The sequence below is a fragment of the Schistocerca gregaria genome, chromosome 1 (genome assembly GCF_023897955.1).
Source record: "Schistocerca gregaria isolate iqSchGreg1 chromosome 1, iqSchGreg1.2, whole genome shotgun sequence".
Taxonomy (NCBI): domain Eukaryota; kingdom Metazoa; phylum Arthropoda; class Insecta; order Orthoptera; family Acrididae; genus Schistocerca; species Schistocerca gregaria.
Window position 1 is genome coordinate 355,896,566 of NC_064920.1, and position 16,711 is coordinate 355,913,276.

The 16,711-nt window shown below is 36.4% G+C and overlaps 1 protein-coding gene across 1 annotated transcript in view; it reads right to left on the reverse strand.

Annotated features, from left to right (window-relative positions):
- The window catches only part of LOC126345604 (U2 snRNP-associated SURP motif-containing protein), a 146,999-nt gene that overhangs the window by 15,017 nt on the left and 115,271 nt on the right, over positions 1 to 16,711 (reverse strand). The window contains exons 18-21 of the mRNA XM_050002114.1: positions 11,691 to 11,985; positions 9,396 to 9,549; positions 6,548 to 6,738; positions 3,182 to 3,253 (exon numbers count right to left, since the gene is read on the reverse strand). Coding sequence (XP_049858071.1) covers positions 3,182 to 3,253; positions 6,548 to 6,738; positions 9,396 to 9,549; positions 11,691 to 11,985 — 712 coding nt within the window. The remainder of the gene's footprint in view (positions 1 to 3,181; positions 3,254 to 6,547; positions 6,739 to 9,395; positions 9,550 to 11,690; positions 11,986 to 16,711) is intronic.

The following is a 16,711-nucleotide window of genomic DNA, read 5'->3' on the forward strand; positions in this document are numbered from 1 at the left end:
GCAGCTAATGCTGATGTCTCTAAAAAACTTGTTGTTTTATGAATGTATGTTCACTTCCAACTTTGTATTTTGCCAACCAAAAAGCTTGGATGACCTCACATCCTTTTAGAAAGCAGTTAATTGTGCTTGATATGAAAATGGGAGTTCAAAATAGAAAAATGCTTCTTTTTGTTGATCACTAACCTCCACAAGCTCCTGATATAAACTTATCAAATGTGCAGTTAGAATTTTTCGCAGCTAATAGCACAAGCAAACTGCAGCCCATGGATTTGGACTTACACACTCCTTCAAATCATTTTATAGGAAGAACCTTAGCCAAAGACTTTTGTCTAAGATGGATCTCACATCTAGCAGGATTTCAGTGCTGAAAGCACTGCATTTTTTTGCTAAGTCATGGAAGGCTTTGAGGGCTTGTACAATAAAGAAAAGCTTTTTAAAAGCAGGATATGAGGTGCTGGTTGTCAAACAAAAAGAAGGAGGAGAAGAAGAAGAAGAAGAAGAAGAAGAAGAAGAAGAAGAAGGCTTGCTTCCTGGTGTATGGGATACATCTCACCCAAAGCGCGTTTTTAATGAATTTCTGCAGGTAGATGACAATGCTACAAATGCAGACAACAGAGCTGTAGAAAAACTTCCAAGTAATTCCAGACTAAGTATTAGAAGACAGTGTGCTCAGGCAACTGCAGCAGTGGAGGTGCCACAAAGATACAGGGTAACAATTATTGAACTATATGAAATAAAAATTGTCATAACTTCTGAACAGTTTGTGTTAGGATATTAAAAGTGCACAGTTGGTTGCAGGGCATGATGGGAATTAGTATGTGCAGTATGTTTCGGTTTAGCAATGAAGCCCACTAGGGTAGGATCATCAATGAGCAAAACTGGTGCATTTGGGGGACTGAGAATCCGCGTTTCGCTACCAAGAAGTCTCTTCACTCTCACTCTCAACAGGTGACTGTGGTATGCAATGTACAGTCACCGAATTATCAGTGTGATATCTTGATGGCATGGTGATTACCAAACACTATGTGAAGATTTTGGAAGATGATTTCATTCCCATTATCCAGAATGACCCTGATTTTGACAAGATGTGGTGCATGCAAGACAGAACTCGACCCCATTGAAGGAGGAGAGTGTTTGATGTCCTGGAGGAGCACTTTGCAGACCGCATTCTAGCTCTGGGGTATCCACAGGCCACTCGTATGGGCCTCTATTGCTCACCATATTCTCCAGGTCTGAACAAATGCAACTCCTTTTTGTGGGGCTATATTAAAGACTAGGTGTACGGCAGTAAACTCAAACCATTGCTGAGCTGAAAACAACCATTCACGAGTTCATCGACAGCATCAATGTTCCGACATGGCCATAGCCCAAATTCGAATATCTGTAGTGACATTTACATACTGAATGAATTGTGCACATGCTATAGTTTGCAACTAATTTCAATTTTTTTTTTCATACAGTTCAATAACTGCACCCTGTATTTTTCTTCTATTGAAGGTGTGAAAATAAGCTCGACACTCTATGAACTGTAGAAACAGATTGACAGCATACCAAATTATTCGAAAATCTATTAGTGACTTCTTTTGTTGAGAATAATAACTGTTACAACTGTCTATTTTTTTTAATTGTAAATACTGAGTTGTTATTAAAATTTGAATAACATTTCTATTATGGAGAGCTCTATTTTCCAAATTATAAAATATAAGCACAAACACAAGAATCAGACTGAAGGAAGGCTCTCTCACAATGTTGTAATTGCCATTGAATAAGCAGAATCAGAAAGCAGAGCAATGCCAGCAGTTGCTTTTCACTGGAGATTTGAGGTAAGTACTAGAAACAAGACCTTGCACATTATTATATATCAATAAGCATTGTGAAACCTCTGCTTGGCTTTACCAGAGCATTTCTTCCTCTGAATATGGTAACCCTATATATCAGATACTATATATAAGTTTATAATACATTAGCTTCAATTTATGCACTGCTCTGCGAGTAAACAAAATTCTTAAGTGCTACATGATGCTATGATTTTCTTCGCCTTCTCTCCAAAGCCATTACTGACTAAAACCAATAAGCCACCTGCCACATCATGACACAGAGCATGTGATGATGCAACCTCCCTACAGGAGTATTGCTCCCCATGCCATGACTGACACTCTGCTTGTGTTGTACACAAAACACCCTGTATTTTTTCCATGGAGTTGTGCTGATTCAGATTAACTTAAAGGTGGAACACTTTCATTGGTTGGCTGATTTATTTGGAGGAAGGCACCAAACAATGAGGTCATCGGTCCCATTGGATTAGTAAAGGATGAGGAAGGAGGTCAGTTGTGTCCTTTCAAAGGAACCATCCAGCATTTGCCTGAAGTGACTTAGGGAAATCACGGAAAATCTAAATCAGGGTGGCCATACAGGGGTTTGAACCATTGTCCTCCCGAATGTGAGTACAATGTGCTAACCACTGCACCACCTCACTTGGTGGAACACTATCTTTTAGAATGTTTGAGGTCTTTATAACAGCAAAGGAAAGGAAATTAAAGGGTGATGAGCAGTAGACAACAAGTTTACATGAAATAGAACAGAAATTTGAATTAAGCAACCAGTACCCTTTTCTCAGGAGCCATCCCAGTGTTTCAGAGAAACTATGGGAAGCCAGATCTGGAATGCTGCAGGAATATCTAAACATCACTTTCTCCAAATATGAATCCAATGCCTTACACACTGTGTCACCTTGCTTCATATTGTTATTGGTTGGTTGGTTGGTTGATATGGGGGAAAGGACCAAACAGAAAGGTCATTGATCCCATCGGATTAGGGAAGGGGGTGAAGGAAGTTAGCCGTGCCCTTTCAGAGGTATTTGCTTGAAACAATTTAGGGAAATGAAAAACCTAAATCAGAATGGCAACACGTGGGTTTGAACCGTCGTCCTCCCAAATGTGAGTCCAGTGCACTTACCACTGCACCTGCTCACTTGGTGATATTGATATTGATGAACAAAATTTCATATGCAGAACTCACATGGTATTAGGATGCTGCTGATACAGCTCTAACAGGTGCATGGATTTTTTAAATACTAAATATGAACAATACAAGAAAGAAATAAACATGTACCATGTTATGAAGATATTTCAGCTTTCCAGATATTAGTAATTATTGAGACGGTACTTGTAGGAATTCTCACCTGTAGCGTTTTGTAGCAACTGGACTGTCAGAAGAACTTCGAGATCTTTTTGATTTGGACCTCGAACTTGAACTGTGAGAGATTGAAAGAAAGCTGTAAGTATATGGAGTGTAAAGCCCACAATTATTCTTAATTAACACCAGCAAATTCCATATTACGTCATCTAACAAGCATTCTAATCATAATGTTATGTCAGCCTTTTTTATTTTGCAGTTATTATTGTTTCAGAATGGTGAAAAGTATTAATTTCATCATATTATTTCTTAATAGCAACATTAGTTATTAGTACTTTCTTAGTGTATAAATTCTTCCTCTATAATTAAATAAAAATGCCAGATGTGTTTTGCTTCTTACTATAATCAAACAGTGTGGCCAGAAACAGTCTGGAACACTTGTAAGGGTGTTGAGGGATGGGTTGGGTTGTGAAATAGTTGTTAAGAAAACAATATATGATATGTTGTCATTTTCAAGTTAATCAGCATTGAAGTCAGCCAGCCAATCAGGCCCTTGTGTACACAAATTCAAGGACCCCGTCAGAAACAGTGTTGACAGACAGACAAGTCCTTCGTTGGGAATGGGATGGTAGAAATGATCAAACCCGAGCCAAAGGCATAGTAATCTTGTATGCTATTATCTACACTATGTGAACAACTGACACTAACTGTATCTGGTGGGCTGCTTGAATCTGCAAGCACAATGGCCTGATTGGCTAGCTTCATTGCTGATTACCTTGGCAGTGGCGCAATATATCGGTCTAACTTCAATGCTCAGCAGGGCCAAAACATATCAATTTTTTTCTTAGCAATTATTTCTCAGTAGAATCTATCAAGCAACACCTGTCCAAGTTTTTCAGGCCGTTTCTGACCACCCTGTAGATTAGGTGTGTTCTCAACATGTTCATACATTAGTTTCTTTTGGTTATTTTTAGGTTAAAAACAACTTTCTGGTGCAGAAGCTACTCTAGATTTTTAAAAGCTTTTTTCTTCCATTTATAATTTTGCATGGGCCTTTTCAAATCTGTGCTGCAAAGTAACTGTTTTTAGTTGTTCTATACAGGCAATGATGTCCTATTCTTGACTTTTGTGTGCACATTTCACACACATACTTCATGTTTTCAACAATATGGTTTTAGGAATGTTTATTAATTCTGTGTTCACTATTGGTAGTATTACCAAGTGCTGTAGTGTGTTTCTTTACCATCATTTTTCATTGTGTGGTAGCTCTATGCAGTTCAGTTAATGTCGAAGTAGAGATGAAAAACTCAAAGTAATTGTAATTGAATGTAAAAGTGAACACGGTTTAATAGTAAAACATTAACCCTATTCTGAATGTTTTACCAAAGTTCACATGGAAATAAAATTAAGCTATTACTGCAAATAATGCTACAAAAGCATGAAGGGAGTTTAAATTAAATGGTGCATAGCACACTTTTATTAAAATGGTATTGGAAAGTCCTGAGCGTAATGTAAACAATGGAAACGATAAATCAGCTTCTTACTGTGAAGTTGAGGCACTGATCAGCAGACAGGCACACAAACAAGCCAGAGACGCACACCGAATTCAGATTTCAAAGTTTAGCTTTCAGACAATACCCTTCTCCAAGGTTAATAGACATGCATACACACAAGCAGCTACAATGTCCTAAAACTGTTAGTTGACTGGGATGAGATGTGTTGCATGAAGCAGGTGAGATGAACAAGTGATTCATCCAAATCAAGTCTTCACAGCATCTTTTCCCCAAACCACCAGGACAATATGTGTGTCTTTACGTTCATTAGCCCTGGAGGATGACACTGTCCCAAAGATGAGCTACAAGCTCCAATTCTTGTTTACATGCCAGTCTACTTCTTAACAAATTAACAATAAAGTGAGTGGTAAACATCGAGTATCTCTCCTAAGAATCATCAGGTGCATTTTCTTTGCAAAGAAATGCTGCGCACTATGTTTTTCATGCCATGCCCAGTATCAACAGAAAGTCTCAGTTTGTTTCTCCTTACAAACAAATTTATTTGTAAAGCAGAATTTTTGGAGCAGTCCCAAATTAGTTTAGTGCAAGATTCATTTTACTGATACATTTCAACAGGAACAGTAAAACATGAAAAATAACCAGTACTACAGCAGCGACAGCACTACCCTAGTCCGAGCTGACTGAAGCACTGCTCAATTATTGCTGGAGTATGGGTTACTCTTTGTATTTTACTATTCCTTTTAACACATATGGATAAAATGAACATTGCACTAGACTAATTTGAAACTGTTCTATCCAATGGGCACATGAACCTCACACATTAAAATAAGTTTGTTTGTAACAGGAAACAAACAGCTTCCAGTTTTCTGGAAATAGATACATACAGGTCCTACACGATTTTTAAGGGAATTTTATACTAGTCTCGCAGCAAAATAGTGGCAAGTTCATGGAGGTGGATAGGAATCATACATCCTCCTCTCCAAAGTAACCACAAAGCCTCAATAATAATGACATCTTGTAACTGTGGTGGGCAGGCGACATGTTGCAATTCATTCTTGTGCTCACAAAACCAGTGTTGGATGATGTGAGCAGTGTGAACAGGAGCCCTGTCTCCATGGACCACAGCATCTCCACTGGGGAACAAACATTGTACCATGGGATGAACCAGATCAGCCAAAATGGTCACATAATCTTTGGCAGTAATATGACCTTGCAGAGCAACCACAGGACTCGTGGAATACCATGATGGGGTCATTCAAATCACCATTGAACCCCTGCCAGAACACGATTGTTCTGACCACGGTTGATGCTTGCAAAATACAGAGGATGCTGCACAAGTACTGATCTTGGTCAAATACAACAGTGCAACCTGCAGATTTGGCTTGCATCTGCATCTATGTTCACTTATGCATTACTGTGCCGTGTCATACTTTTGAAAGTATTTGCATGCATCACTGCACTGCTATATATAAAGTACCTGAACAAAGAGCTGAAACTGACCGAAAGATATGATGACATAAATGAAGAATGGCATATCTCAGTTATGGCCACAAAAGTAGCAAATGAGAATACAGAAGTAGGGAGAGAGGGGAATTAACAGAAAGGAAAAGAAGGCAGTTAAATAAAAAATGGAAAATACTGGATGGAATAAAATGGAAAAGATAAACTGCTACACCATATATAGGACAAAAATTGAAAAAATGGGAGGTTCCACCTAAACCTAAATTGGGAGTGTGGCCAGGTATAACAGTGGTGTCAGCCAAAAAGAAGACAGTTTCTGTATAGTAATTCTCAATCCTCAGCAGTGGGACTCCAGTCCTCAGAAAAAAAGTGTACACTAAGCTGGCTGTAATCATTGTTAATAGCCTATTATCAGTAAGCACATTATATTTACTTACGTCTCTCTGTGATAATAATTCTCATCTGGTGAAGAGCTTCTCCTGTTACTGCGCTCAGACCGGTTTTCCCTGCGTCTCCTGTCAGATGAGGTCTGACGTTCCCTCTCACGTTCTACAGGAACCTCCTGAACATCCTTATCAGCCTCTCTTTCATCTCTTTCTGTCTGTCTCTCTTTCTCTCCTTTCTCAGCCTATAAAAATCGAAAAGCACTGTAAGACAAATTATGAGTATCATCACACCTTAAACACAATACTGATAAACAGGTTTGTCCTTAGATAATTAATCACTCACAAATCTTCCACTTCATTGGAACATTCAAAGGAGGTGTATCATTACCATTAACTTCTCTGTCATTCTTACAGTCATTTAACCAATCAGTGAAAATAGAATAAAATTTTATGCAACACACACATCCTGCAAATTTCACTTATTCAATCTGGGTGACATGTGAGGACTTTAAAATTAACCTTTCAAATGAGTAGAAGCCTAATGAATTTCCTGTAGGTTCTATCACAACTTGAGCATACATCTGCGTTAACTCCAAACTGCAAATTTACAATATAGGATAAAATTAATATTCATATAATAATGTGAGAAGAATATTTCCCTAAACTTATGGTCCACAGATAGAATGACAACTATTTATCAGGTCAAAACAAGTGGTAACAAAGTCAAATGGAAGTGAACACACAGAGAAAACATAAAAGACAGCTCAGTTATTATTGTATTTAACTAACTATAAGATGAGTTTTTCTTCCTAAATTTGTCATTCGAAAATTACAAGTAAATTCAAAGCTTAAACTATGTTATGTGAGGTGGTCAGCATTTTTATTCTATGTAATAGTTTTGTCTTGCATTTACAGATGAAGCTTTGGTGACTGAAGTCTTGTGCATATTTAATTTGAAGATTTAGGAAGTTTGGGAGGAGGAACAGTGTTGTCAGTTTCACAAACCACTAAGATGAATGAGGGAATGGAGTGGTGACTGGGCAGCAAATTTTGCTATTCTGCCAACCACAGAAATGTATTTCACACACTTTGGTATTTTATGAACATATACCTTGCTTCAACTACAGTTTGCTTTGATCCAATTGTAGTTGGAATTGAATTGACTTTAAAATTGGACAAATACTCAACAGTAGTATATGTTTCTAAAGCAGACAAATTTATTTAATGATAAAAACATATGTTTGCACAAACCAAAAGCATAAGCTTCACCAATGGCACTACAGATGCTACTGCTTTATAGCACTGTTTATTTTCAAGGTTGTCAATAATGTTGCCCTCAATAGGTACAATTTCTGAGCTGTTAGGAGCTGGGCAAGACAACACATTTTTGTCATAGAGTTTGCTTATATTGTCAGTACTGGAAAAACTGCAAATTGTAGCAATCTATAATGGATGCAAATCACAACCATGACCCTGTTGAGAAATGTGTATCTATGAGTTTGTGGTTCACAACTGGCTCATGCATGCAATGCGATGACAATTTTAGGTTAACGTAATTCCTGAAGCAGAGGCCATAAACAATTGTGCAACAGGGAGAAAATTTGGTGTTATAGAAGTGGATGTTCACGGAGGATAAATTAAAGAGTGCCCGTTCTAAATGCCAAACTTAAGGTTTCAAGAACTGGAGTAGCAAGTTGGTCACCAAGTGCAAGAGAAACGTAATGAAGACGTCTTGATTATTGGAGAAATTATCCGAATGAAGGCACTGGAGATACAGAAAAATTTTCCAACTGAATGCATTGCAGAATTAAAAGTAAGCACTGGCTGATGCATGGGATGATGATGAATGCTGGGTTTACATTAAGGCAGAGAATAACATTAGCTCTGCAACTTCCCACAGCTTTTGGTGAAAAACTAATATCATATCTGTATCATAATCATTATAAGAAATGGGGCATGACTATTTGCTGGGCCATATGAACAAGACCAATCAGATGCCTGTTTGTTTAGTTACCCCTTCAAATGTTGTTATCAATGCCAAGAGTGTAAAAGTATTCCTATAAGAAGTTCTGGCACAGAAAAGGCCACAATAATAGTAATGAAAGTGAAGCTAGCAGAAGGAAGGAAGTTCCTCCCACATGTGATTCTGTGTGGGAAAACCATACCAAAACCAAGACTGCCAGCAGGGCTAGCGTTTAAGATACCAAGAAAGGAGATAAGTGACAAGTGGCATGATGTTAAATTGGTTGAAGGTTGTATGGAACAGAATACCACGTACTTTGCTTAACAGAAGGAAAATTGTCAATGCTAAATTCTTATGGGGACATTTCAACCAGGAAGTTAGTGGTCTGATATCAAAGAACAATGCAGGTTGAGTAATAATTCCTTATGGCATGACCTCACAACTTCAAGTAAGGGATGATGATGACGTTGTTGAATATATCTTTTAAAGCATACCTGTGACAACTTTACAATGAGTGATGTCTTCAAGGAGACCATGTATTCACTCCAGGAGGAGAGGCGCTCAGGATAATACCTATACTGGGTAGTGGAATTTATCGCCTGAGGCAGAATCTCAAATGAATTTATAATCAAGGGATTCGAAAAGGGTTGTACATCCAATATTATGAATGGCTCACAAGGTGACATAATATGGGAGGAGTGCCAGGAAGGAAGAGCTAGTAGTAGGCTTACAACAAATATGATACAAGTGATAATGACTAAAAAATAGTACTACAACTAACTAATCCATTTCTTTTTGTTTATTTTACCACTAAAATGTAGAACATCAATAAAAGACGTAAGTTTAGAATAGATATGTTAACAAAACTATTTGTAATTTTGAATACATTTATACATTTGCTTCTAGACTTCTTACCAACTTCAATGGCAAACTCACCTTTCTTAATAATTTTCGCCTGTAATGTTCCACTTGCTGTTGAATTGTCCAACCACTTTTGAGACTTCTTTGACCACATTCCAATTCATCCTGATACTGTACAGCTTTCAATTCAATTTCTCGTAGCCTGGCTCGTCTTTCTTCATTTAAATCTCTGGTGTAGAAAAGAACATTGGAAAAATAGCTTAGGTGAGACTGCACTACAAACAAATACAAAACTTAGACTCGCATGGTCACAGTATTTGTTTCTCTTTCTATTTTTATTCAAGAGGCAATAAAATGAAAAGCTTGGTTGGTGTAATGCACACAATGAGAAAAACAAAATCAATACAGAATGATACTTACGCTGGTAGCTTTCTCATTTTCATGCACTGTTACAAGAGGATGAAAAATGTGTTTACTATTCTGTATCAAAATGTAAAAGACAAATTGTAGAATCACAACACACACTGGACTCGATGAGAGAAAAAAAAAAGAGGAAAAGAGAAAAAAAAAAAAAAAAAAAAAACCACAAGTTTGCTGCTTCAATGTAAAATACTTTTCTTGAGACTGTTTCGGGATTTAAGAATACCAAACACAGAAAAGTTTCTATTACAAAGTGAAGAACAAACAACTTAAAAGTGCAACATGATGCTGTAAGAAAAGAAAATGAAGATGTAAGTCACAAGAAACACAGGAGTTCTCGACAAAGTTAACAGCCCCCACCCATTCCACAAAGTGTAAAAACCAGAATAATATTCAACAGTTGTCACCATTCAAGAAATGAAATTATGAATCGAACTTAATATGCTCCAAAGGTTCTTTCACTGTTTAAGAAACTACATAAAGTATGCAGATCAATAATACCATGAATGAAGCTTTGGAATCAATTTGAAATTATTTTTCCCTCTAGGACTCTCAATGAAACATAATTTCCCTTAATCACTCTTTTTTTTAAAATGTGGTTTCTTTCTGTAAAACAGTTTCCGGCATGTGTGTGCTGCCCATATTTTTAGATACCTCTTTTAAAACAGTTGAAAAGAAAAAAAGATTTATGTATTTGTTTGCCAGTTTTCACCATTGTCCATAATGCAATTTAAGGCAACAGTGGTAAATCTATGTCCTAACTGAAATAATATGAACCCACTATTAACTTTTCTGGTTCTGGCAGAAGGAAAAACAGTTATAGAGGGGAAAACAAAGGATAACTGCAGAACAAAGTTAACTATAGTTTCATTTACACTTGACCGACAGAGTAGATGGAACATCACTCAGTATCTTAGTTTACCACTATTATGAAAAGGAAAGTTGCTAGTCACCACACAGCGGACATGCTGGGTCGCAAATAGGCGCAACAAAAAGACCGTCTTTTTTGTTGTGCCTAATTGCGGCTCAGCGTCTCCACTATATGGTGTGTAGCAACTTTCCTTTTCACAGTATTTTAATTTACCATAGACATAACTATCCTATGGATAACTTAACACTTCAGATAAAAAAAAAAATAATTTCTAACCAATGCATCTTTTATTTTTTTAATGTTTTATCTAAAACCTTTTCCTCTTATAAAATCATATACATAGGATTTTCCACAGAAAAAAAATCTTGTTCATTTTTACATCTTCTTCAAACTAATGTATCCTCTACTTGTATAATGAGATAGTCAAATCCAAGTGAATTCACTGTTAATTGCTATTTGAAAGCATCCCCAATTGACATTTTTACAAAGAACATCATGAATCCTAAGATACTGATTTCTGAAGCACAGTATTGGAAAATATTCACTTCACAATACTGTGCTTCAGAAATCAATATCTTCACTGCTAAAATGACCATATTCTAATAACAAACAATGGAAACACCTGGTAGGAATATCAACAATGTAGGAAAAGATAGGTTGCAATGTACCGTAAAGAAGACACGTCAAGTTGCAGATAGGCACAATTATATAAAGTGTCTTTTAATCGTGTGTCTGCAACTTGTCATGTCTTCTTCAGGTAAGTAGCAATCTATCTTTTCCTACCTTGTTCATATTTTAAATATATCTGCTTTCACTGCTACCATCAATTTTTACAATGCTTTGTGAAAGAAGCTACTTTGTGTTTCATTTGGTCCAAAGAATACTACCACAAAATGAAATAGCTAATTATATTTAAGACTGTACAAATTGTTTTGTTAAAAACTTAAGCACAAGGAATGTCTTTACAACTAAAGAAAGTTTTTAACTGGAAAGGCATGGAGCAAATATCTTTTCATTCTACAAGACCTAGTGATTCCAAGATAAGAACTAAAAATTGTAGAAATAAAAATTTACTATACCTTGACTCGTAGTTTGAATAATCTCCTTCTTGAGAATCATCTCCACCACCAGGGCTCTCACCCTGGTCCTCACTTATTTCCTGGTGTTCTGGTGGTTCAGTCTGTTCCAGCATGTCCCACTTGCTGGTGGTCATTGCTTGAGCTTCAACCTGTTCAGGATCAACTGTTTCCCAGCGGGATGGTACAAATCCTGCAGGCATGTTTGGTTTATCTTGTTTCATTGAATTAATTGAAGGATGTGTATCAAACTGTCCAATATCCTCTTCCATGGGCTGACCGTCAATATCATCATCCACTGAAAAAAGATTTAAGAAACCATATTACTTGCAGAAAAAAAGTTCAATTTCTGTTGATAACTAGTTAATTAACAAAATTTAGTTATCTTATAGATGATGTGAACATGGGGGCTTTCTGAGCCCCTCACCTCTCTCACTACTGATGCCATTGTGGGGTTTCTGTTACAACAGATATTTCTATTCTTATATAACTGATATTAATTCTGACATTAATACGAGACACTGTTTAAAGATTTTTCTTGACTTTTGCCAGCACGAGTGACTGTCACAACAGTGAACAATGTGTTCCAAATGTGAACACCAGTCACTCGTGCTGGCCAAACATCAGGAAGACAGTTAAACAAACAATGGCAGAGGAGCCCAAGACAGAAGCCAAAAGTCGGTATGTCATAAGCAGCCACAAAAGCCTCAAGAATTTTGTATTAATAAGAGACTCTCCTTCCTAGTTTTTATGTTAAAATCATATCGAGAGACTATCCATCTGCTTTCATGAACGTGTTTATCAATAGTATGTTCAAACATCTTCATAAACAAATGGTAACGTCAGATTAACAAGTGTCTCCATACTCCAGAATTTTTTAACTCTGCAGCGGAGTTGTGCACTTCTTTTGAAAATTCCTGGCAGATTATAACTCTGTCCCAAGGCACACTGCTTTAATCTACCAGAAAGTTTCTCAATATTGTCTACTAACAACTATTTACAATCACAACTTTGAAATAAAGTGATCAGTTTGGTAGTGGAAATGGAAACAGTAAACGAGTGGAAGAAACTTTTATTAATAAAAACATATGCCATTTAATTTTGTACATAATGAGAGTAATACCACATTCATTAAGAGGTGTGGCCTAAAGAGCTCTCTGAATAAAGTTTTTGACAGCTTATTCAGTAAGTGTATTTTGTCCCTAAGGCTGATCAAAAGCTAAGAAGATTAGCAATTTGATAACGTATCTGATGAACATGACGAATCATAAGTTTACAGTGTTGACTGTTTTAAATTTTTTTTAATTTCTGGGGTTGCCACTTGAAACACCACACCATCTGAAGCACTTGCAACTAATTTCTACCGAGCAGCATACAGTAATCAACCATCAATTTGGTTATGTATTTAATACTGTATTTTCCAAGGTTCACTGTTTGATTAATTTTGAAGCACAGTAGAAGTGTATCAATCATGACCACACTTGTCCCAAGGTAAAAAGTTTCTTTCAGTATCTAGATAGTGGGCAGAGGCAGAACTATAGGCTATTTTTCTAAGTTAAAAGTATGGTCTGGATTGTTATTATTCTGGGTAATTATAACACCCAAATAGCATTTTTGGTCAATACTATCACAAAATATCTGTTACTTTTAAGTAATTAAAGCTTAAAAATCATAAAATTAAGATCTGGTCACATGATCAAAAACACACTATGGTGACATCACAGACTAGCACAAAGGCAAAAGATACACATGTGTTAAATGGTGCTAGCCAAAGTTAATAGGTATTTTCTGTACTTTTTCTGTAAATGGTTCACCTACTTAGTGATGAAAAGTGCAGTTACAACTTTTAAGTAACAATGGAAAGGAATTTTGTGAACAATAATGGAGGAAAAGTTCAAAAAGTTGATGCATTTACAATGACCCATTTAGAGGGTAGTACGTGCAAGGATGGGCATTTTTTTCCCTGCTCCATGCAACTGCATTAAACTTGCTCAAAGTGGATCCATATCTTATATCTAGATTGTTGATTATCACATTCATGTGAACTACATTTTCAGAAACTACGATGAGCTTAACCTGTAAAACGTACCCGCGTCCATTGTCACTGAAGACGTGAACGATGACCCAAAACACAGTAAAATTCTTGACAAATCTCAGTATTGACTTCCTCGTATTCAAGACCGTCAGCAGAGGTAACAGTGTGGGTCAGTTCTGTGGTGCAACAGGTAATGCGTATGACTGGGTCACAAGATTCCAAGTATGATTCCCGATATCATAAGTTTTTAAAAGCTGCAAGGTCGTAAAATTTAAAAGTGTTACATGAAATATGATAATAGTTTTGGCACGAACTAACTGTGGCAGTTGTTTGTACGGTTTTTCATTAATTTTAGTAGAGAAACGGACAACTGAGGATAAATGAATTTGTGTACACACGAATGCCAACAGTACAAAAAGGTGTAGGGGAATGAGGTTTTGTATGTCCGAATAGATAAAGCATTCGCAAAATGCAGGTAACATACACGTAAGGGGTGGGAAGTTAGTGAGTTGAAACTTATGTCAATGTCTGAAGCATACTTTCTTCATATTTATGTACGGCGACGAAACTTTTAAACAACAATGATGCCAGTCAGACAGTATGAAAGTAAACAGGATCGTTTCCAATAAAGTAAAAAGTGTGTGGCCACATTAAAAAGCTTCTTAAAGGTGATGTGTGTTAACAGTGATTGTAAATGTAAGTGCGTGTAAATGGCAGGAAAAACTCAACAACACTGAGTTTCTGATCAGTTTTGTGAAATTTTGCAACTTAGTTTTCTTAATGAGAGGACTGTTGAGTCATTTACAGTTTTTGTTTGGGTTGGATTTGAACCACTGACCAACAGGTAATGTTTATAATTTGTCACAATCCATTGCTCTATCAGCAGGGTTACTGAAGCTTGCATGTAGTATTGGATGTAACTCAACAGCCAGTTCTCCCAATTTTCACTTGAGTGTAATTTCAGTGAGCTATGCTGAATAGTTGTATGTTACAATATTGGGCAATGCAAGAATGTGCTATCATGTATAGCAGCGATATACATTTGAAACGAAGACTTAAGCTAATGAGACTATTGATGAGGTAGTTGGCAGAAATAACTGAATTGATAGAAGTCGATATACGATGATTTGGAATCGCTATGCTGATGCTATCAATTTTAGCTGGCCACAATCATGATGTTTATTGTTTCTCACGTATTATCGGATAGGATGATTTCAATCTCAGTTACACTAAACATTTCAGCAGTCATTAACTGTGTGTGTTACTTCTGTTTTTATAGATATGGTTGCCTCAAACACAATATTATCTGCCAATTACTGTTGTGGTAGTGACCAGAGAACAATAAATGCTGGTCAGTGTAATCTGATAATCAATTCCGCTCGCACCGTGATTATTTCCAATCTGAAATACTTTCTCGAGCAATTTATTTTTGTGACTTCAGATTGTGGTGTACAATAGAAATAAGGGAAACAAGCAACCCCTCAGGTCTGGTGCGTGAAGTCTTACATGAAAAATACTTGAGTTTTGTGTACAATCTGAGTATGCCATTATTCACAGACCTTAGGTAGTGAATAAAACAGCAGATTGAAGTCTTGTCGTTGTTGTAGTCTTAAATTCAAGCAGAATTATAGAAGTGACAAGTATACTTCCCGAATGTGTGGTTTTTGCATGTAAATATGCTGTATTGTGTTTCTTTGGCAATGTCTGTTATATAGTGCTAACTGATTTATTGAGCTTTGTTTCAAAATAAGTTGACATAAAAATGAGAAAATGATAAAACAGCTACTTTAATACTCCTTGCTTGCTATGCTAGTTTTTTCATTTACAATTTTTTGTGTAAGATTTATGAATTAATGTTGAAAGTTAAGTTTCACAGTGCACGATAAAAACACATACTCTGGGCGTTGGCACATCCTATTAGTTGCTATATTTGTAAAAAGAGGTGGTTTAGTTTTTCATTTATCAAAATGTTTACTGCACTGTACAATTTTTATTTCATGTCCGACATAATTTGTATAAGTGTGTTTTATTGCTGTGATTTAGCATGTTAAGCATAGTGCTCATTGCGTTGTAGTTGCTGTAACAAATTGATTACATGTTATTTTATCGTTATCGGTCTATAGGTCCTGCCAAACTTTGCACAAAATCATATATTAATGACCACTACAATTCACATCAAGATACTGTCATTGTATTCACTTTTACATTTATAGGCCAAGATACACCAGTAACAATAAAATTTTCATGTGTTTAAATACAGTAATCAACTCCATGATGCAGCAGTTCACACAGGTCTACAGCATCATACTTAAGATGCCATAGTGCAGTAAGAGAACTTGCTTGATGAAATTACTTGCTGTAACATGCCGTGAAAAATTAATACTCACTGTTACATGTAATAAAACCATGTCAAGTTCCAACAATCATTTTATACTGAATAGAATGAACTCGTAAAAAAGGAGACCTACTAATCTAACTTAACTGCCCAAATTAACTTCCAGCCTACGTCAGACTATGATATTTATTTTGTGATTTGTGTTTTATGATAGTTTTTTTTCCTATCAGTTCTAGAAAGTGCCCTGACCACAAAAAATGCCCAAGTACAACAGACAGGATGGAACGCTGTGTTTTCATTGTCCTGTTTCAACAGCCGGACTTCGAAGACTGCAAGCTATTCCCCACTTCAGTGAAATTCCTAGATACAGTTAATGCAACTAACTGCTCTTAAATAATATTAGACATTAAGTGATAACACAGTTGCGTAAGAAGCTTTATGGGTATTAGTGTGTGACAGTGTTCCATACATGACTCTGTGATGCTGGACAACAGCTATGTCCGACTTAAATCAAGTAGTGACAATGGTAAAATTGGCTTCCTTAAACACTCTGAAATAAATATGTCCAGTTTCTAAAGTAAAACAGTGAAAATGTAAAAGAAGCCAAACTTTTTCCCATATCAGTTGTGACTTGTTGGAAGAGCTGGTTTTGAA